At 41.8% G+C, this 22,301-nt stretch overlaps 2 protein-coding genes across 6 annotated transcripts in view; one reads left to right on the top strand and one right to left on the bottom strand.

The window, feature by feature from the left end:
- The window catches only part of LOC128602458 (calmodulin-regulated spectrin-associated protein 3), a 17,064-nt gene extending 758 nt beyond the window's left edge, over positions 1 to 16,306 (top strand). The window contains exons 2-20 of one of the 4 annotated variants that reach the window (XM_053616272.1): positions 2,707 to 2,969; positions 3,076 to 3,216; positions 3,431 to 3,517; positions 3,832 to 3,864; positions 4,666 to 4,713; positions 9,183 to 9,321; positions 9,593 to 9,732; positions 9,836 to 9,929; positions 10,347 to 10,392; positions 10,488 to 10,558; positions 10,667 to 10,697; positions 10,883 to 12,417; positions 12,517 to 12,719; positions 12,971 to 13,089; positions 13,166 to 13,455; positions 13,928 to 13,985; positions 14,085 to 14,203; positions 14,609 to 14,727; positions 15,246 to 16,306. In XM_053616272.1, coding sequence (XP_053472247.1) covers positions 2,707 to 2,969; positions 3,076 to 3,216; positions 3,431 to 3,517; positions 3,832 to 3,864; positions 4,666 to 4,713; positions 9,183 to 9,321; positions 9,593 to 9,732; positions 9,836 to 9,929; positions 10,347 to 10,392; positions 10,488 to 10,558; positions 10,667 to 10,697; positions 10,883 to 12,417; positions 12,517 to 12,719; positions 12,971 to 13,089; positions 13,166 to 13,455; positions 13,928 to 13,985; positions 14,085 to 14,203; positions 14,609 to 14,727; positions 15,246 to 15,548 — 3,839 coding nt within the window. In that variant the 3' untranslated portion in view covers positions 15,549 to 16,306. Of the gene's footprint in view, positions 1 to 2,706; positions 2,970 to 3,075; positions 3,217 to 3,430; positions 3,518 to 3,831; positions 3,865 to 4,665; positions 4,714 to 9,182; positions 9,322 to 9,592; positions 9,733 to 9,835; positions 9,930 to 10,346; positions 10,393 to 10,487; positions 10,559 to 10,666; positions 10,698 to 10,834; positions 12,418 to 12,516; positions 12,720 to 12,970; positions 13,090 to 13,165; positions 13,456 to 13,927; positions 13,986 to 14,084; positions 14,204 to 14,608; positions 14,728 to 15,245 lie in introns of all 4 variants that reach the window. The other 3 variants (XM_053616270.1, XM_053616269.1, XM_053616271.1) reach the window with 3 other exon arrangements.
- A 539-nt stretch (positions 16,307 to 16,845) lies between these two features.
- On the bottom strand, positions 16,846 to 22,238 carry soul5l (heme-binding protein soul5, like). Of its 2 annotated transcripts, XM_053616352.1 has the most exons (8): positions 21,925 to 22,238; positions 20,396 to 20,455; positions 20,192 to 20,276; positions 19,620 to 19,740; positions 19,344 to 19,486; positions 18,865 to 19,028; positions 18,228 to 18,415; positions 16,846 to 17,828 (listed from the first exon to the last, which is right to left on the bottom strand). In XM_053616352.1, coding segments are annotated over exons 1-7 (759 nt in total). In that variant the 5' UTR covers positions 21,927 to 22,238; the 3' UTR covers positions 16,846 to 17,828; positions 18,228 to 18,231. The 2 variants fall into 2 exon arrangements, with proteins under 2 accessions (XP_053472327.1, XP_053472326.1); XM_053616351.1 differs by lacking the exons at positions 16,846 to 17,828; positions 18,228 to 18,415 and having other exon boundaries at positions 18,604 to 19,028.
- Between the last annotated feature and the right edge of the window lie 63 nt (positions 22,239 to 22,301).

Raw genomic sequence — 22,301 nt, 5'->3', positions numbered from 1 at the left:
TTATAGTGCAACTGTGTCCTTTAAATCAGCTGTAAATGTACACTACACTACATTTTTTGAGAACAGTATCTCAGTGACAAGGAGAAGTGCACTTTAGTACCCTTTCTCTGAGAGTGTACAATACATTATTTATTACCTACATAATACACTAATAGACACCAGGTATATTTATTATAAACAATATAGTTGCCTATTTAGTTAGCTAAGTACATTCTCAGAAATAACGGTACTAAACAGTACTTTTTCTCGTTTTTGTGGTGACCATTAAGGGGAAATGTTTTGTGTGTGTGTATATATATATAAATCTTTATACCTTTATTGGACCTTAATGAGCACTGATGTACCTTTAATGCTTTAAAATATAAATAAAGCTACACCACATGCACCTTCCCAGTTAAAACATTAACACTAGTGGAACAGAACAGGTACCGCTGACCCAGCAACAGGAACAAGTACAGTTTGGTACCTTAATTTCTAATTGGAGAGGTATGACTCTCCATTACATTGTTCAGCTGGATAAATCCTGTAGCTTAATATACTTATCCGTTGCAAGTTAAATTGTTGTTTTATTTTTAATTTTTAAACCCTCCTGCTGTGTGTAATGTCTAGCTTTAGAGAGTTATCAGAAAGTGGAATCAGATTTTTATTTATTTTTTTTACTCCATTTTGCGAAATTTATTCTAAAGTGTTGGAGTCGGTTCCCGATTCCCTATGCCTTGAACTGGAGAATCGACTCCTTTGGGAATCGACTCCAAGACCTATTAGTAACCAGCACTAGCCAAATCAGTGTGGTTCATTTATACATTATTATTGTCTCTCGATAGGATAGCCAATAAATTGGCCTGACACTCTGGGCGTGTGTGAAATATAATAATAATAATAATAATAATAATAATAATAATAATGATAATAATAATAATAATATTTACAGATTTACAGATAAAACATAAAACCGGTTTCGTTCCAGTCTTTCCGGTTATAATAGGCTACACACAGCTGGAACAGCCCATGGTGAACATGTTTACAGTATTTGTGACCTGGCCGAGTGTGTAAACAAGTGAAATGGGAACACAATGAACCAAATACTCCATAAACACAAACATTATCAGCAGAGATCCGCGGCTATTGTGGTGAAGAAGAGCAGAGCACCGCGGCTTTTCTCCTTCTACAGGCCCGAGCCCAAATCTACCCACACTCACTACACAGCAGGGTGTGACGTAATGCTGTAACACATCCTGCATAGTGCCCTAGCTGAGCGTCAGGGAGCGGATTGGGACAGGGCCGGTAGTGAAGGGCGATGCCGGGGCAGGATTACTGACCGCTCTGATTCTTCACCAGTTCTGCCATCTACAACCAGTGTCACGAACTACACACACACACACACACACACACACACACACACACACACACACACACACACACACCGGCTGCTTCAGGGGGAAATAAATTCACATTCCCGTAACTAACATTATTTCATCATTACACAGTCTAACAGTATACCCTGAACACAGCGCGTGCCTTCCGCTATAATAACAGAACCCAAATGAACACGTGCATTAATCATAATTCAGTTCATCCATCACACACACATCGTCTGATGTGAAGAAAAATATAAAGAGGCGTGAGATAAAGTCTGCGTTAGAAGAACACTCTCCTACATTTCTCATGAACATGAAGGAGCGCGAACACACACTGTATTACTAATGACAGTGCTGTGGGGAATTTACATTCAGAAGCATTCAGGTTCACTACAGTAACACACACTGCAGTAATGTGTGTCAGGATGGGGGTCCGTGTGCGTGTGAGTGTGTGTGAGTGTGTGTGTGAATGTGTGTGAATGTGTGTGTGTGAATGTGTGTGAGTGTGTGTGCGCGTGTGTGAATGTGTGTGTGTGTGTGTGTGTGTGTGTGTGAATGTGTGTGAGTGTGTGTACGCGTGTGTGAATGTGTGTGTGTGAATGTGTGTGAGTGTGTGTGCGCGTGTGTGAATGTGTGTGTGTGTGTGTGTGTGTGTGTGAATGTGTGTGAGTGTGTGTACGCGTGTGTGAATGTGTGTGTGTGTGTGTGTGTGAATGTGTGTGTGTGTGTGAATGTGTGTGAGTGTGAGTGAGTGTATCTAGCCTTAGTGTGTTTACAAGTCGATGGCCTTTTGTGTGAGAGACACCCATCCTTCTATATCTTTCTCAAACACACACACACACACACACACACACACACACATACACACACACACACACACACACACACACACACACACACACCCTTCATCAGTTCATCCAGAACTACATGAGTGGAGTTGACAGAGAGGAAATCTCTCTCCATAAGAAAACTCTACATGTTTTGTCCATTTCTGCTGTTCGAATCTCAGCCTTTTTCAACAAACAGCAAGAAAAATTCAGAAAATATATGATAACTGATGACGAAAGAACAAAAGCATGAAGATTTAATTGAGTTTATTGAGTGCAGTCAGTAATAATTACCATCTGAACCAAAATGTCTGCAACTCGTCTCCAAGTAACCTGAATATAAATAATGTGTAAATTATTCAAAAAGGACAGTTTCAGTAAGACTAAAAAATAAAATATGACTATCCATTCCTCTCTCTCTGTCTCTCTCTCTGTCTCTGTCTCTCTCTCTGTCTCTCTGTCTCTCTCTCTCTCTCTATCTCTCTGTCTCTCTCTCTGTCTCTCTCTCTCTCTCTCTACAGGTGATGTTCCAGCAGAGCTGAGTGAATCTGTACCTGGTGATCAGGATGGTGATGCAGTGGGCGTGGCTCTGGAGCGCCTCCTGCTGTCCTGTGAGCTGTACTCTCGCGCATGTCTGTGTCTCCTGCAGCGACACAAACACTCACACACACACTCGCACAGAGACCTGCTGCAGTTACTCCAGGAACACAGCGTGTCACCGACACACACTCAGACAAACACACCAGTCACGGACACCGAGCTGACGAGCAAACCTATCAACATGGTGTGTGTGTGTGAGTGTGTGTGTGTGTGTGTGTGTTGGTCAAATTAGTCCATTAGTCCTAACCCTAACCCATTCTTAATGGGTTCTCTCCTCTGATTGGTTGCAGGGAGCTCATTTGGCCCTGATAGATTCCCTGATGTCATTGGCTGCCATGGAGACAGTAGGCATGGTCAAGATGGCCAAGGAGGCAGAGCAGTTTGGGGATGGAGCCAGCTGGGAAAACTCCCTCCTGTTCTGGATTAACAAGGTTAATCTGGAACCCTGATGAACCTACATCATCTAGTAGTGAGGGGGTAGTGTTCCAAATCACACCCTGCTCACTATTCCCTACATGTAGTGCACGAGTGTGGGGACATGCTCTGTGGACATGTCTCAAACCACACACACTGTTCACTGTATAAGTTAGCGTTTAAATGACAGTTCATGGTGTGTGTGTGTGTGTGTGTGTGTGTGTGAGACAGTTGAATCAGAAGTTGAGAGAGAGCACAGAGTCAGAGGACAGTCAGAAGACTCAGCGCAGCACAGAACTTCAACCTCTACAACCGTCTGTGAGTAACACACACACCCACACACACACACACACACACACACACACACACACACACACAAACAGTATTATTGGATCTATTTTTGTGCTACCTGTCCTTTTGTATTTTCTTGGTTTTTCTTTCATTCCTCATTTCCCTTTTTTTCTATAATTTCCTGTCTATCCCTTTTTCTTTTTGTTTGTTTATTTGTTTTTCGGTCTCTTTCCCCTTTCTTGTCCCTTGCATTGTTTTCTCTTCCCCTTACTTTATTCTCTTTTCATTTTGTTTTTTTCTGTTTTTCACTAATCTCTCTCTCCTCTGTGTCTCTGTAACAGTGTCCCTCACGCTGGTATTGGAAGCTGGTTCCAGTGAGTACACTCTCCCTCTCTCTCTCTCACACACACACACACACACACTAGGCTGTAGTACGTTATGAATGTGATGAATGTCACATGTCTTTGAGACAAGGTTAACTGATAATGTATGAAGTGTTTGAAATGAGAGAGGTGAAGGACAATGTCATCACACACACACACACACACACACACACACACACACACACACACACACACACACACAGACTGGAAACAATTTTCCCAAATTACAGCCAACAGTTTAAACACAGTTTACACTTTATAGCTAGTTTACACTCTACACCAGTGTGTGAGTGTGTATCTACACTGAACTCTTAACTGTATACTGAGTTTATACTGTATAATAAATGATTGTTTTATTTACATGTGGGAGGAGCAGGGCGGAGTTTCACACATGTGCCTTACCAGAACCATTCTGATTGGTTACTGGCTTTTGACAAGTTCCATTAGTGATTTTCATCATTCATTGATAAAACTTCCTTTCTGTATTTACAGTTCAAAAAGAAAAAAAGAATTCCTCTTTAACCAATCAGGCCACTTCCATTTCTCCCCTCAGCCAATAACATCAAAGAGATCCCATGTAACTCCGCCTACCAATTTTTAAACCGAATTTTTAAGTATGACTTTTGGCAGCTGGCATAGCATGCGGAATCTCTCCTAAGACTCCGCCCCCTTCCTGTTTTTTTTTTTCCTCCTTCTTTTCCTGGTGTAACTGTGTGTGTGACTCTGGTCGCCTTGGCGACAGTTGCCGTGGCATTTACGCCTGTCCTCCTCTCTCTGCCATCCTGCATCCAGCATGCCATCGCTTTTTGTTTGAAGGAGTCGGGGAAAAAACCTCCTGTGGTAACGTATACACACCAGCCTGCTGTCTCCATGGCAACACGCACACACGCGCACACACACACGCAAACACACGCGCACACACGAGCACACACATGCACACACACGCACACACACACAGCCCCTCCATTTCCACTCTATTCCAAACCAGAAGGTGCCAATACAAAATAAATAAAATATGTGTAATTGTTTGTTTTTGTTTTATATATACACACAGTCATTTGAAAAAATAAGTAAACATTTGATCCTCTTTGAAACAGTACCTATTAATAAAGTTGATAAAGTTGATATTTTGTAGTCATTTTCACAATTTAAATTAACAAAGAACAGATCAGTCACATGGAAAAAGTAAGTACACCCCTACATTTATCAAACCTTCAAATCCATATAATTAGAATCAGGTGCTGAATATCGGGTTCCAGTGAATAGAACCTGCTTAGGGAGTGCAGGTGGAATCTGTCTTATTTATACCTCTCTCATATCTAGTGTCTGGTGTTCCCTTTGTTATTGAGGTGTGTGGTGTCATCATGCCAAGATCTAAAAAGTTCTGTAAGGCCTTCAGGAAAAGGTTGTGGATGCCTATGAGTCTGGCAAGGGATTTAAAAATATCTCCAAATTATTTGAAATACATCATTCCACTGTAAGGAAAATCATCTACAAATGGCACAGATTTCAAACAACTGCTGATTAGTCCAGGACAAATCCGTCCAAGCAAATTCAGCCCGAGATCAGACCGTCTGATGCAAAAAGAAGTCTCCAAGAACCCCAAAATTTCATCACAGGATCTGCAGTAAGTCTTGCAACTGTGTGTGTCTACGTGCATGCTTCTACAATCAGAAAGAGATTACACAGATTTGACCTGCATGGGAGGCATGTCAGGAAAAAGGAAAAAGCCTTTGCAAGACTGCAGTTTGTCAATGAGCATATAGGTAAAGACCAGACCTTTTGGAATAATGTGCTCTGGACAGATGAATCAAAGATAGAGTTGTTTGGTCACAGTAACAGCAGACATGTTTACCGCAGGCCAAAGACAGCTTTTCAGGAGAAGCACCTCATACCAACTGTGAAGCACGGTGGTGGAAATGTTATAGTTTGGGGTTGCTTCACTGCCTCAGGGGCTGGACAGCTTGCATTCATTGATTCGACTATGAATTCTGCATCATATCAAAGAGTGCTTGAAGACAATGTGAGGACATCTGTCTGAAAGTTGGAGTTGAACTGAAAGTGGACCTTTCAACAGGATAATAATCCTAAGCACACAAGCAAATCCATGAAGGAATGTCTCAAAAAGAAGAAATGGAGGGATATGGAATGGTCGAGTCAAAGCCCGGATTTGAATCCCATTGAGATGTTGTTAGGGGATGTGAAACAGGCAGAACATGCAGAAAACCTTCAAACATCTTGCAGCTGAAAGAATATTGCATGGAAGAGTGGTCAGAAATTCCAGCAAGCCTGGTGGACAATTATACCAAACGACTACAAGAAGTTATTTCTGCTAAAGGGGGCAATAGTGGGCCAAGGGTGTACTTACTTTTTCCACAGAAGAATATCACATCTATTAAAATTTCTGTTGAATAAATGATTGAAGAACATTGTCCTTGTTGTTTTGTTCAACTATATCAACTTTATTAATAGACACTGTTTCAAAGATGATCAAATGTTTGCTTGCCCGTATATGTCCAAAAAGCCAACAATTTCCATGGGGTGTACTTACTTTTTCATGACTGTACATATATATATATATATATATATATATATATATATATATATATATATATATATATATAGTTTGTTATAATGTTTATTTAACATTTTCATTCCTTAATTATAATTTCCCATCATTATTAGCTACTTGTACATATAGTTTACTTATTTTATATTGGCAGCCTCAGTCCCTCATTGGATAGAAAACCCTACATCTCTCTCTCTCTCTCTCTCTCTCTCTCTCTCTCTCTCTCTCTCTCACTTCTAATAATTTAGTATATCAGTCCAAATAAGTTTCCATAATCACATTTTTTCGTCTTGTTGTGTGATTACTTCATTATTTCAGTTTGTCGGTGTTTTCTTCCCATTTTAAAGTCTTTTACTTTATTTATCTTTATCATTTAACAGCTTTCAGTGGGGAAAAGCTGTGATCTTAGTTAAGTTGATTTTCTTCAATTTTTTTAATTCCTATTTTTCTTTTAGGTAGATTTATTGTGAAAGACTAAAGCTCTGTTTTCTAAGACATTTTTCTACATGATCACTCAGTCACTGACTCACAGTAGTGATGGGCATCATTTAGTGATTTGATAAATCTGAACTAACACAAACACTGAGCAGATAAAGCGTGTATATGACCCAAAAGTCATGTGAAAATATGTGTAGATTAATCTATATGTTATTAAGATGTTATTAATCTCTTTAAATGTTGAATCACTGACGTTATTGTTTGCATGTATTAAAATTGTATTATAATAATTATTATGTAATTATTATTACCTAACTTAGGCTGTGCTTCATTGTGCTTGTTTTAGTGTCTCACTTGCAAATCAGATGTATTGGGCCAATACGTCGTTTAAGTTGTTTAAGTCTTAAACTATGAGTTGGTTAAAATGAGTCACTGGTTTGTGATTCACCCCACTCACTTAAAGAAATCATTTAAAACGAATCACAGGTTTATGATACGTCCCATTCACTTAAAGGTGTCATTTAAAATGAATCATTTGTTTACAATTTTCTCCATTCACTTAAAGAAATTATTTATGAATCACAGGTTTATGATATGTCCCATTCACTTAAAGGAGTCATAAAAAATGAATCACTTGTTTATGATTTGCCCCATTCACTTAAAGGAGTCATTTAAAATGAATCACTTGTTTGTGATTTGCCTCATTCACTTAAAGGAGTCATTTAAAATGAATCACTTGTTTACGATTTGTCCCATTCACTGAAAGGAGTCATTTAAATTGAATCACTTGTTTATGATTTGCCCCATTCACTTAAAGGAGTCATTTAAATTGAATCACTTGCTTATGATTTGCCCATCTCTATGACTCACTCATTGTCATTCCCACTGTGTGAGTTTTCATGGCTTGGCCACTGAACATGACTGAGCTTGTGCTTCACATTAATGCATTTCCACAGCACACATAAAATCCCCCCTCACTTTTCTTTTTACCCCTGTAGCCAGCCCTGTGGCTGTCTTGCTGCTGTGCTCTGTGTGTGTGTATTAGTGTGTGTGTGTGTGTGTGTGTGTGTGTGTGTGTGTGTGTGTGTACAGGATAAAAACACAACCTGTAGGCTGGCTTCAGAGATTGTGTTGTTTTGCTTTGACATGTGATGTGAATCTATGAGTGTGTTAATGTCTTGCTGTATTAAACGTACGTGTATGTTTGTGTGTATGTGTGTAAGAAGAAAATGGCTTTAATTTACAGTAGCTAAAGCTAAAACTAATGCAAGCTCTCCATCATAGGAGCGATTCCAATTGCCCTTGCATTACCGAACAGTCGATTCTTCTGAACAGGTCCAGTTGACTCACGTGGTCAGTCACGGCTGTGTCCCAAAAGCTAGTTCAATTCTAAACAACAACCATTAAAGGATGTGTGTAGGTGCCACATCATGAGTCTCTAGAAAAGAAAATGACCGACACAGGACTCATATAAAACACTAAACACGTCAGATATCTAGCGGTATGTTCCAGAGAATGTATTTACATTTGTAAACAGACTAGACATGGGCTTAAACATGACACGGTCACAGTTTTCACAAATTAGATTTGTCTTTTTTGAGATTTGACTTTAACTTTGCTCTTCAAGATGGGACTTGGACATTTAGTTGATGGATTTTTGAATTGGACATGAGGGTGATATTACTAACACTGATTTTACACACTGCTGGGTGTTTATATCTTGAGTTACTGCCTTTCGACATGGTTTCCTGAAGGAATTCCAAACATTCCCGCCCGCACCCGAAGTTATTATTAGTGCCAAACATGCAAGTACCACATATGTAAACGAACATGACCTTATTCGTCCAAAAAAAGCTTTATATTGTCTGCTCCTATATGTTCTTACAGTGATTAGCAGCTGTGTCTCACACTTGACATGCAGACTGGGTAATATGCACCGTCCCATGATATAAACACTCAAACGCTTGTGACGTTTCTTAAAATTCTGTTTTAGTAAGTATATTACTAAGGATAAAATTCTAGCTTTTGGGACTGAGCCTAGATATTACCTCACTATTCTGAAATAAAGACACGAGTGGCCCATTCGCATGAGCACTTCTTTAAAAGGACCCAGTAAATCAGGTTCAAACAGAGTGAAAATGAATCTGATTCACTGGAGTTGATACACTGAGCTGATTCACTCAGGCGATGCCTGGTTCAGCACCCCAATAAACCCCTTATCCAAATATATCTTGTTTATTATTATTATTATTATTATTATTATTATTTCTGTCCAATTCTCTTTCTTCCATCTGAAACCCAGATCCGCTACAGAAAGGACAAGGTGCGGTCTAAACAGACTCCCACCTTTTCAGTCGTGTCCGGAGTGAAAGATCTGTCCAACGGCTGTGCTATCGCTGCCACCATACACTTCTACTGCCCCCAGATTCTGCCCCTAGAGGGTAAGAGATCAGTCACAATCAGCTGTATTTATCTATCTATCTATCTCTCTCTCTCTCTCTCTCTCTCTCTCTCTCTCTCTATATATATATATATATATATATACACCAATGTATTGTATAATTTTCACACATTTTCACACCACTTGAGTATCAAAAATGACTTTTAATGCGTCCTCATTATATATGTCATGAGAGGACATCATTAAAGACTTGTTAAAACTCAGAGACTTGTGCCTCAAATACAGTGTTTGCTTGTTATCTTCCTTTGTAGAGGTTTGTTTGAAGGACACCATGTCAGTAGCAGACAGCTTGTATAATCTGCAGTTGATCAGAGAGTTTTGCAATGATCATCTGCAAGGCTGCTGCCCCCTAGTGTTGGAGGACCTACTGTATGCCCCGCCCATATTAAGGGTGAGACGCAAGGAAGAAAAACGCTACTCTAACACAACTGACCCACATGTTGCTTTTTTTTTGGAGTTATTTCTTGATGACTGAAATGATGTTTGACACCTAGGTAAATATTATGTGCTTCCTGGCTGAACTACTGGCTGTGTTTGAAGTGCAGAAACCTGATATCATCAAGCCAGTGCACACCCTGGACCTGACAGGTACATGCATGCTCCTGTTATTATTCGCAAAGATGAAACACTGGCCTGAATGTTAGTGTACCTACATTAGGCCTGAAACTTTTATGTAGTAGGTTCTTAGGTATTTGCAGGCTTTCCATCAAACAAGGAAATAAAATGTACCAATGAAGTCAAAAATCAAGTCCCACACCTTTCCTAGGTCAATATTGGCCAATCATGGCAAAAAGTGGATGGTAGCCTTAACAACAGAGCCACCACTCTCCCAGGATCTCTTGACTTATAAGGATAAAACCTTAGACAGTTAAAACTGTCTTAGATAAAACCTTAGAACATAAAACAAGCTAAATCTTTGTAGTCAGAGGATGACAATGTAATTGTGGCCAAAAGGCTAATCTTAACTCAAGCACACCCAATTTCTGCACTTCCTTTGTTCTCTAGATGCCTCTGGTTTAGATGAGTGCACTAGCCCTATCAATGGCAACAGGTAACTCAAAATGAACTGCATCTGCCAACGTATGTACTGGTACGACTTTTATATATTTCATCGTTTGAATGATGGGACTTGTTGCTTTGTGGCAGTGGATCACCGTTCCTGCTTAAGCAACCCATCTTGTCATTGTCATCCCCTGTATCTTCTGGTGGAGGAACAGGTGAGATAGCAGAGCATGCTGCATATTAAGGTAATGAGATTTGTAGCCCATATGGCTCTGCACGCTTGAATAATTCTTGGTTTTTGATTTGCTTTGTGATGCGTTCAGAGGGCCGGGGATGGAGTACAAAACAGATCAGGTATGCCACTTCTTTTTGGTGTAAAATATGCACAGAAAAGATGCTTATCTGGTTTGATTGTGTTGAGATTATACATTACTGTGTGAGGACAAATTTGTCATTCTATCCTTCTCTTTATCTCAATCTCTTTCTATTAGTCGTCCTCTCTCTGCTGTGGCTTTTAGCATTCCTTTTCCTTTGGACAGTGACGTGGATGTCGTCATGGGCAATCCTCTGTTCCGCTCAGCCAGCACTGACAGCCTCACCATGGCAACAAATCCTGCTTTGTACACTCCTCCTGAGGATCTGAGTAAGCTGATTGGTCAGGCTCCGCTGGGGGAGTTGCCCGCCATTGAGGAGGCGCTGCAAGTCATTCACAAGGTGCAGAATGAACCACGGCAGCGTCCAGAGGGAGCACCAGCAGGTTTTTTCCTCCACTCCCCTGACAAGGAAAAGACCAGACTGAGCAGCTCTGCCCCATGCCATTCTGGGATGATGTACAGACCAATTGGTGGGGAAGGAATTAGTGGCAGAAGGCCAACAGGTTGTTCTAGAGATTCTGACACATCAGAAGACCCCGGAACACCCACCAATGGACCGAGAGGAGGCCAAATGACAAGTTTTGCTGAGCGCAGGAAAAGGCTTCCGGAGTCCCCAGGAACATCCAGGGTTCTGGGATCAGAGGAACCTTCAAGCCCAGGGATGATGAGCCCTGCTGGCACAGCAGAGGCACAGGAGCTAGGGGCACAGTTGGAGGAAAAACGTAAAGCCATTGAAGCACAGAAGAGACGGATTGAGGCCATCTTTACCAAGCACAGACAGAGACTCGGCAAGAGCGCCTTTCTCCAACTGCAACGGGAACAAGGGGAAGGAGGAAATGGAGTCAAAGAGGAGGCGGATTCACTTAGTCTAGATGAGAGGTTGACTCGAATGGAGGAAGCACTGCAGAAGGAAGAGGAGAAGGAGAAAGACAAGAAAAAAGAGGAAATGGAAGAGAAGGTTGGGGTTCAAGATGTCCAAGCACCGCCCAAACTGGAGAAGCAGGTGACATTCTCACTAGAGCCGAAGAAGATTCCAGAGAAAGAGCCTCCACTGGGCGAATACAATGAGGCAGTGTCGAAGTTAACCTCTGCCTTACAGGCACTACAGAAGGACATGCAGCGTCTCACAGAACAGCAGCAGAAGCTGATGGGAAAGAAAACATCTGCACCATCATCATCCAAAACCACGCCATCAAAAACAACCCCATCTCCAAGCAAAGCATGGGTCATACCAGCAAGTCCAAAAATCTCAGCCACACCCCCTCGTCTTTCACGTGAATCCACCCGTGACCCTTCACCCTCAGGGTCACCATCACGTCAAAGTGACCTTAAATCACCCAAAACATCCAAAACATCCACTCGTAGACTTTATAACAATTCCCCCCCTCCTAAGAGCCCCAAACGACACCACTCCAGCCGCCCTTGTGACCTCAATTTCCAGCCCCTCACCCGTGTCCTCTCACCTCCCCAGAACGTCGACACGCTACCCCACCTTCGCCGTGTCTCTCCCAGTCAATGTCAGGTGCAGACCAACTCCTGCCTTAGAATCGGAGGTCCACGTACACCCCAGGAGCCTGAAACTCAACTCCAACCGCCATCAGCCCAAGAAAGTGCAGAGTCTGAGTCCGGGTCCAGCGATGAGCACACTCCACTGTTCAACCTGGAACTGGAGCCCACTGACCCTGCACCGCCCCCTGCTGGTAAATATCAACACCTGTGATTATAGCATTGTGTATTTAGAAAAATGTTATTCTGGTAATGCAAGCTCACTCAGTAGACTTTTATCTCTCACACTACAGTGGAGTGTGCTGTGAGTGTCTGTGGTGGCAGTAGCTCTGGAGCACCCTCTGAGTGCTCATTTCTCAGTGACGTGCTCATCAGCACCTCTCAGAGGCAGGAGGAGGGAGAGACAGATCAGGAGCAGCTCGACATCTTCTCCTCTGACTCCATGAGTGACCACACGGAGACCGAGAGCAAAGCAGGGCTCAGCTTCTACTTTAAGGTAGAAAGAAGGAAAGAAAAAAAGAAAGAAAGAAAGAAAGAAAGAAAGAGGAAACTAGGATTCTAGAGAGAAGATAAAAAAGACTTAAAAATAAATAAAATAATGAAAAAAACAAGTTTTAGAAGGAATAAAAGAAAGTTTAAATTTTCAAAGAAAGAAAGCAAAAATAGAAAAATTATGTGAAATGCAGAAATGTTAGATTTAGAATTTAGAGTGTGTGTGTGTGTGTGTGTGTGTGTGTGTGTGTGTAGGAGGAGGGTCTGTCAGAGGAGGAGATGGCACTGAAGAGAGCGTTGCTGCTAGAGCGACAGCAGAGGCGTGCAGATGAGCTGAAGAGACGGAGAGAGAGACAAGAGCAGGAGAACCCAAGGTGACACACACACACACACACACACACACATTCTATATACTACACACTCTCTAAACCTCTCCTTTTTGTCCTGCAGTCATCTTTCTTCTACAGACAGTCTCCTCCCCTCTGTGATTCCACTCCTTTCCCAGTCTCTGCCCACCACATACGGCCCTCCCCTGCCACCCCAGACTGCACATGCCCCGAGGACACCTCAGGCCACGCCCCCCGGGACACCACAAAGGCGTGGCGGGTTCACAAAGGCGGAGTACGAGCGAAGGCATCAGCTGAAGATAATGACTGACCTGGAGAGAGTGCTGAAGCAGAAACCAGCACAGCGCAGCAACAAGAAACAACATGCACACTCACCGCGCAAGGAGAAAAAAGGTACACACACACACACACACACACACACACACACTCAAAGATAAAACATACATTCGTATTCTGAATAAAAAATATATATTTTTATGACCTTTGCATCTGAAGAAGCAGGTCTTATTTTAGCTTCTATGTGATAGTTCCACGCACCTTTTCATCTTCTGCACCAGACTGGGTCATTTTCTGTGGACCAGGTTTAAAGAACTTTGCAGTTTCTTAAAAGGTTCCAGAATCAGCGTAAACACGGGTTGCTACTGTTGAGGGTGTAGCCCTCCATGGTTCGTTAAGAGCTAATCTAGCACTCTAATGGTTCTGGGGGAACAATTAAGGGTTCTACAAACTGAGGGTTACTATTTGAGAGGTTTAGAAAACTCTTTTTGAAAGCTGGATTCATCCAAAGAACCCTGAAGAACCCCACTGCTACCTTTAAACTGACACATTTAATGTTCTACTGTTCTGTTTTGTTTTTGCTTGGTAGCAGCACAGCCGAAACTCGTCCAGCCCAACGGCCCCCTGCCCCCACACAAACTCACCAGGTACCAGGCTTGTCCTCTTCCTCAGAGGTATACACTCCCTCCTTCACTGTCTATCTCTTTCAAACTGTCTGTCTTTTTTTTTTTTTTTATTTCACCCAGCACCTCTGACTCCGCCTCTAAATTGATGTCACCTGGCTGCCCAGCCAATCAGAATGGAGAGAAGGATTGGGAAAATGGCTCTAATGCTTCTTCTCCAGCGTCGGTCACAGAATATACTGGTGAGGACCAGGATTAGCTGTGCTATTTTATTTTTGTTGAGATTTTCATCAGATCTAGTTCTAAAGCATGCTTCACACTCTGGCCTTATCCAAAATCTTTCTGTGACCAATATGAAATCAGGAGAGATTTCATATTTTTTCCAGAGGAACATGGAAGAATGAATAGCATCTAAACATGAGGACTTTAGGAATTTATTCATTTTCTAGGCACTTTTTTCCACAGTGACTTCCAGTTCAAACCACCATGTTGAAGATCAGGAGCTTTGAAGATCCTTTGCTCAGAACCCCTGAGCCACAACTCCTCACTTACATCACTGTCATTTCAACAGATATAAATGATAAATGTCTGCCTTACACTTCACTAAACACTACTGTTTTGTATTTCAATTGTTTCTGCATATTCAGGACCCAAATTGTTCAAGGAGCCAAGTTTCAAGTCCAACAAGTTCATCATCCACAATGCTCTCTCACGCTGCTGCCTCGCAGGAAAGGTCAACGAGAGTCAGAAGAACAAGATTGTGGAGGTACAGGACCTTCAGTCCATCACACAGATCAGATTCTTCCACGTTAGCATGCATTTCCATAGATAAACTCGCACCAAACTCATACTATACTCACCAATGCACGACCACTGATGATCCGACTGCGTGTGGAGGCGTGGCCTTTAACGGTTATGCGCGATTCTGACCTTTAATGAAACTTTTCTTGCGTGATAATGCAAATCAAATTTGGATTAGATTAGACAAATCAAAATAGTTCATTCAAAGCGTGATAAAATCGCCTACATCCTTCACACACTTCGATTTCGTTAAGTTGTGCACACAAGTAACAAGTGGAGCATGATATAAACAAATAAACAATAAAAAATAATAGGATGTGTTGGATCAATTGCTATTTTAAAGCCTACTGAATAATGAGTGTGAAAGCCGTATTGTTCAATTAAACCAGTGCAGTGTTTAATGTGATAATTACATCTCAAGCTTTGACATCTTATCTCATCCCTGTCTTCTTTATCCCGACATCCCCCACTCGCGTTTCCTAGGAAATGGAGAAAAGCTCGGCCAACCACTTCCTCATCCTCCTCCGTGACTCCAACTGTCAGTTCCGCGCCGTCTACACACTGGATGTCCAGTCGGATGAGATGCAGAGGCTGTGTGGCGTCGGTCCAAGAGCAATTCCCTGCTCTTCAGTGGAGGCCATTTACAAGTACAACTCAGACAGGAAGCAGTTCAGCGCGCTGCCGTCTCGCACCGTGAGCATGAGTGTGGACGCCTTCACTATTCCAGGCCACTTATGGCAAAACAAGAAACAAAGCACACCCAAAAAAACAGCCACTCCTAAATAGGAAGATGATGCCTTTGCAGCAGGAGACTACTCGGTCTTGGGAGACTCTTTGATGGACTGTTCTGGTTCTACCGTTATTGGATCGGAAAGGAGTACCAATATCTGTGTGACAATTTATCCCAAAATCTTAGTGGCTAACCATGAACTTTGAACAGTAACAAAATAGAATTTCAGCTACTGGAGCTTGTATCATCTAGCATGTTTGGGTGAAGTGTTGCCTGAACATCATCCAGACCATACAGAGGGGGAAAAACAAGCAAAATTATGAAAAACATTTTCTCAGTCTTGGTATTTCTTACAACATAAAAATCCTCCATAATTGCATGTAAATGGTAGGAATAGAGCACGAGTCATACCACCTGAGCACTTCTGAAGAGCCAGACTAGTTCAGATTGTCTGAGAAACTGAGTTTTGACTGATGATAAAAAAACAACAAAAAAACAAAAACATTGCTGCTAATACTCTCCTAACACTCACATTTGGCCTTAAATCCAGTTGTGATTGGACGAGAGACTGTAGGATTTCTGTGCCAATTTGTTAGAAAAGTTATGAGAAGCAACGATTGCATGGAGATTGGTTTGTAAAGGCTTGTACTCAGGAAACTGATGCGAAAAATCAGATTCCTCATACGTTCATAATTATCCAAGTCACGAAATCTGATCTGAGGTCTGCACTCCGAGCTGAAAATGTTTTGTGTTTGTTGCGACTGTATTTATACTTGTATTTGGACATTTAAAAAAAAAAAAAAAACCCTCCTGGTTAGATGAGAAGAGTTTAAACTCGAGTAATTTAATATGTTTGTTCATGTACCCTCTGATGAACTTTTATACCATCAGACATCAAAACACAATCTTTAGTTTTTAGTATTTTTATGGAACACCGTTAGAGGATCTCCTCAGCGACGGAGGACAACCGTGAGAACTTCCAGATAGGAAATGTGAAACATGGCGTAAGGGTTACTCCAAGATTTGGGAATTTGGTATAGAATTAGAAACGAAGAGCCAGTTATGGAAGATTTAAATGGACACAACCATCACCGTTTCTCAATCTCGCAAAATGATCAAACAGCTAGCACTCCATAGCCTTCCGTTTTCATGACGTACACGGGAGAAAGACATGCTTTAGTAAAGCTACGGAGTTGGAGTTGTGTCGCAATCTCCATTACTGAGGCTGGGATAACTTAAAAAGAGCCTGTTTTCTGAAAGAATTTTGAACAGACTGAAATATTTTTTTGATTCAGCTTGGTAAATGTGTGTCCAGTAGCCACTTAGCACTTCCATTTTACATGGTACATACATATTAGCGATTGTGTCCAACGTTGTGACATTGGAAACTGTACAATGTTCCATTTTCATGTCTGTAAACATCAAATAAATCAAACCATTTCACGTTTCGCTTCTCACTGGATGAACTTCTAAGCCCTTCGATTCAAACCTACTTCCTTTAATGCAATGCTAAAGGTTAACGCGTTAGCCTGAAAGTCTGTACCGCGGATTTGGATCATACTAATTTATGACTTAAGCAGAACGGAATCGTTTTCTTTAATTGCAGGTCAATCGTTATAGGATATTCATCGTATAATCATCATACAGAATATAGGATCATTTGGGTCTATATGGTGGAATTATCGTTCTGGAGCTCATTAGAATCAGAAATCCAACTGACCACCGATACAAAAGCAAGAGGTTAGCAGCCATTAGCAGGTGAGATATTGTTTTATTAGTGATTGCAGCATGGAGAGCTCTGGTATTACATCACAACTACATCAGATGGAAACATCTCTACACCTTCTGAACTGATCACGTGGTCTGTATGTGATCACATCAATCCTGATTCCTGACGCAGCGAAAGTCGTGACATTGATGCGTAAACATACAGCAAATTAAAACAAACACAATCTCATAAACTCGAGGTCTCAACATGGAAACATGAATACATTTTACACTATTAAAAAGAAAGCTTCATCTGGAATCCTGAAGGGTTTGTTGTTTTGCACCACTGTGAGGATCCTAAACAGTAGAACCCAACACAGACTTCCATTTCGCAAAGGGTTTGAAGTAAAATTGTCTTAAGCACCCTAAGAACCCATGAGGAACCCTTTTCACTAAGAGTGCATGGAATTAACACATTATTCTAAAGGCTAATCAAGACACTGAGCTGAAGCTGAAGACTTTTTCATCCTGTTAACTGGAGAAAAGATTCTTGTGAGAATATCGGGATGGTGCTGATAACCTGGAGCTGAGTCTGCTTACGAGAAATCTCAGAAGTCCACTGGTGCCTCCTGAGAACAATAAGCGAGAAACAAAGTAGAAGGTAGAAGTTTATGTGGAAAAATATGACTGATATTATAAGAAATATATCTCATTGCAGCGAGAGTAGCTATAAAAGGTAAGTAGGTAGGGTGAGTATCAAGAGGTTGACTTGTGTGTTTCTGTCAGCAGTGTTCAGGTTCAGGTTTCAGGTGCCAGTGTAGGTTCCCATTTAGAGAAGACCCCAGTAGAGGTTCTGTCTGTGAGGGTGTGTTCATGTGTGATAATATATTTGCATGTAATAAGAGCATTAACCAAACTTTGCACAGAAGTAGAAGTAGACTATTTTTGTGCATGTTGGCAAGTTGGTAGCAGTTTGGTCAGTTAAAGACATCCGAGTGTAGAGACGTTTTGCGTTCTGGGACTTTTACCTGGTTATTCAGTGGCAGTAGGGTCAGTGGTAGCAGGAGAAGCAGCCGTGGTAGCAGTAGCAGTATTAGCAGTATTAGCAGTGGTAGCAGTGGTGTTCTGAATGGGTTTATACATCATTCCGTCGCACACTGGCTCACCGTTCACCACATACCACACCTCATTATGTCTGTGTAAGAGTTTCAGAGGACTACACACATACACACACACACACACCAACATAATTTACTTCCTGGTACATTTCCATTTTCAATAGCAGTAGCCTGAAGCTAAGACTGTAAAATATAATTATACACACATTATAATTACAAACAGTCATTTGTGTCATTTTCTTTCATGTCTCTGTAATTAGCATCGTTTGTACTGGCACAGCACATATGTAGCATTTACTGTGTGTGTGTGTGTGTCTCTGTGTCCCTGTGTGTGTCTGTGTGTACCTGTTCGTGTCTGTGTGTACATGAGTGTGTGTGTGTGTGTACCTGTGTGTGTCTTTGTGTACCTGTTCCTGTCTGTATGCACATGAGTGTGTGTGTGTACCTGTGTGTGTCTGGGTGTACATGAGTGTGTGAGTGTGTGTGTGTGTGTCTGTGTGTGTCTTTGTGTACCTGTTCGTGTCTGCGTGTACATGAGTGTGTGCACCTGTCGTAGCCCACAGCGTAGTGGTGTGTGTGGTTGTAGTTAGCGTTAACTCTCTGTAGCTCTTTGGTCAGCAGGTGTGTGTGGAGTCGAGACGAGACTGAGAGCATCCAACCACCATAACTCCTCACATACACATCCATCTCAGGCATCTCTGTAAAGTACACCTGACACACACACACACACACACACACAGAAATAGATAGATACCTACAGGCCCAGAAATACACGTTATAATAGCATAAAATATTCCATATGTGAGTTCATTTAATTCTATTAATGCTCTATTAATGAATATTAACAAGCATCTAATGAATATGAATCGATATTAATCTGAATATTAATGAGTGTATAATCTTACAGAGTGAACAGAATAGTGTTAAACCCGGCCTTACATTAGCTCTGTCTTTTGACTGGTCATTTTACGTGTCAGGATTCTGACCTTGTGATTGGTTGGTGTAAGCGTCTGTCAGGATTCTGACCTTGTCATTAATCGGGGCAGGAGGACGATCACGTTGGAAGACTGAAGGGAGCAGGAAGCTCAGTGTGTAGAGCGCCGGCTCCCACGTGTGAGTCTCTTCTGGTACTTCAACTAGAACCGGAGCGGTCATCTCCATCTGAATACCTGTCTCACACACACACACACACACACACACACACACACACACATGCAAACAGACAGACTCATCTGATACTTTAACGGATTAATTGAGAGGACATCTGGTTTCAGTATCTATGAAACACACACACACACACACCTGCTTGGTTGGTACCGGTGATGTATTGGTAGAGGCGTCTGAAGGCCATGGCTGCTCCAACGCCCATGAGATAAGCTTCAGCGTCAGTCGACACCCACCAAGTGGGAGAATAGTGTCGTACCTACACACACACACACACACACACACACACGCACACTTTAGACATTTCTCCTACTGAGCACACACATTTGAGCAGTAAGATTTTCTGAAGCTGCAATATGGAGCTGTTTTGCTGTCAAATTGTCAGGATGAGACTCTAATTTTAAAATTGCAAATTCATTCTCAGATGTAAAACTGCGCCATCTGCAGGATTGGAGTGCGTGTACGTGATACCGCAGAGACAGAACCAAACCGCAGAAGTTCTACAAACTTGTCAGGTGGTCTCATTTTCACGCAATCCACACAGATGCTGTCTCCTCGTTATGTTTACTAAGGCCTTCAGGAGAACCTCTACAATGTGAGATGTAACAGTATGACCTGAATTTACAAGCTGCAATCATTTACACCGACATTAGACAGGAAACACGCCATATTGTTTCATGAAGGAAAGGAGAAACAGAGCTAGACTTTACTTCATACTCCTCCGTCTGGCACACCAACTCAAACTGCAGGCACTCCTTAGACTCGGTACAGTAACTGCCTGGGGAATCACTCGGGCTGGGAGCGAGTACACACACACACACACACACACACACACACACACACACACACACTTAGCGTGAACACATACAGACGTCTGGGAACACACATGTAAAGCAGAATCTTGTGACTCTTACCCCACTCCACTCTCAGCCAACAGCAACAGAACTAAAGACATGACACAGTGGAGAAGAAACCTGCAGTGAGAGAGAGAGAGAGTGAGAGAGAGAGAGAGAGAGAGAGAGAGAGTGAGAGAGAGAGAGACAGAGAGAGAGTTAGTGAGAGAAACACTGCATCATCACAGAGCTCAGTACTTTGGGATTATTTAGGATTCTGCAGCATCGTTCTGATGAGTCAGAACCTCGTCTCCATCTTCAGCAGCACAATTTGTGTCTTACATCTCACATGTGTACATGGATATTAGCAAAGTTAGCTAGCTAGCTTAGCACACAGGTTCTCTGGCTAAACGTACAAGTACTGTGTCATTTTCGAATAATTTGCATGTTGGATGTGGTCAGGTCAAGCTATTGATTTTGTGACATCATCTCCTGAGCTCATACGTAAGCCCCATCCCCAAACAAATCCTAAGAAAGTCCTAAACATTAAAAATGTTAATTTAACATTGTTTTAACATAACATGACTCAATCAATAATCAGAAAAATCAGAATGAATGAGAATGAGTTTTGTTGGGGGATCAGGTGACTTTTAGACACCTTTTGAGACTTTATTTCACAAAAGTGCACATTTTCCCCAACGACCAATCACTGACCACCACTGTTCCCAACAACCAATCACTGACCACCACTGTTCCCAACGACCAATCACTAACCACCACTGTTCTTAATGACCCATCACTGACCCCCACTCTCTTCTTGGTGATATTTACAGTAATAAAAGCGAGTTATTCTGCTGTACAGATTTCCTGTGTGTGTATTTCCCGAGTCCGCCCCATCACTGATCATTTTGTCTGGGTTTTGGACAGGAACGATAGCATTTAAACCTGTAAATAGTTTGTTTGTGGTGCTGTGACCAAAGACCGCTTTTTTTCTATAAGAAATGTTATAATCTATTATACATTTGATATGTAAAGGAATCTGGCTTTTTTTTTCTCTGAGCATGCATTAGCTACTGTCCCCTGAACAGAGTTGAGGCAGCAGTGGTGGCACAGAGCCAGGGCGGGATCCTGCGGGATCTGTGCTGCAGTGCGGGGAGTGGACACGGCTGCAGATGGAGGCTAATATTAGAAACTCCTCCGTCCTCTCTCTCTCTCTCTCTCTCTCTCTTTATTCTCTCTCTCTCTCTTTATTCTCTCTCTCTCTCTCTCTCTCTCTCGCAGTCGAACTAGAATTCAGTGTTTATATCCACCTCTGCATACAGGAATAATGAGAGATCAGTAATTAAACACTCAGAGATTGGAGTCTAGAAGTTTGGATTAAAGTGACTCAGTTTATAGTGTTAGTTCATAGAGTTAAGAGTTTAAGGATTAACACATGCACCGACAGTTTATTTACAGTTTATAACGTCTAATCTGAATACTACACATTTATTTATTTATTTATTTATAAAAACCGCGCGCGCGCGCGCACACACACAGGAAAGCACAGGTAAAAAAATAAAATAAATAAGCGCAAGAAATCGATGAAGAGCGACGCGTTGGATACTCACATGCTGGCAGGTTTAGTGGTGATGAAGATGATGAGGATGATGAGGATGATGATGGTGCGTTCTGTTTGAACCGGGGTCTGCTTTAAGCGCGCGCACGAGATAGGAGACTACTATTGCGCGCTCACGCGCACCGCATTTGCGCGCTCTCGAGAACAGGTAAGGTAAGGACATCTGTAATCATTCTCAGGACGTGTGTGTGTGTGTGTGTGTGTGTGTGTATATGAGTGTGAGACACATCTGAATCAAACATGAGCATTTAAAGACACACCCACTCCCCATAAACGGCCATGACATGCCCATAAATGCAATAGAATTATTTATTCAGGATGTTTCAGTCGAAGAACAAACACTATTTTAAAAAAGTGTTTATTTTTTGG

The sequence above is a fragment of the Ictalurus furcatus genome, chromosome 26 (assembly GCF_023375685.1).
Source record: "Ictalurus furcatus strain D&B chromosome 26, Billie_1.0, whole genome shotgun sequence".
NCBI lineage: Eukaryota > Metazoa > Chordata > Actinopteri > Siluriformes > Ictaluridae > Ictalurus > Ictalurus furcatus.
The sequence above is the reverse complement of the archived record's forward strand: the minus strand, read 5'-3'. Positions and strand labels throughout refer to the sequence as shown.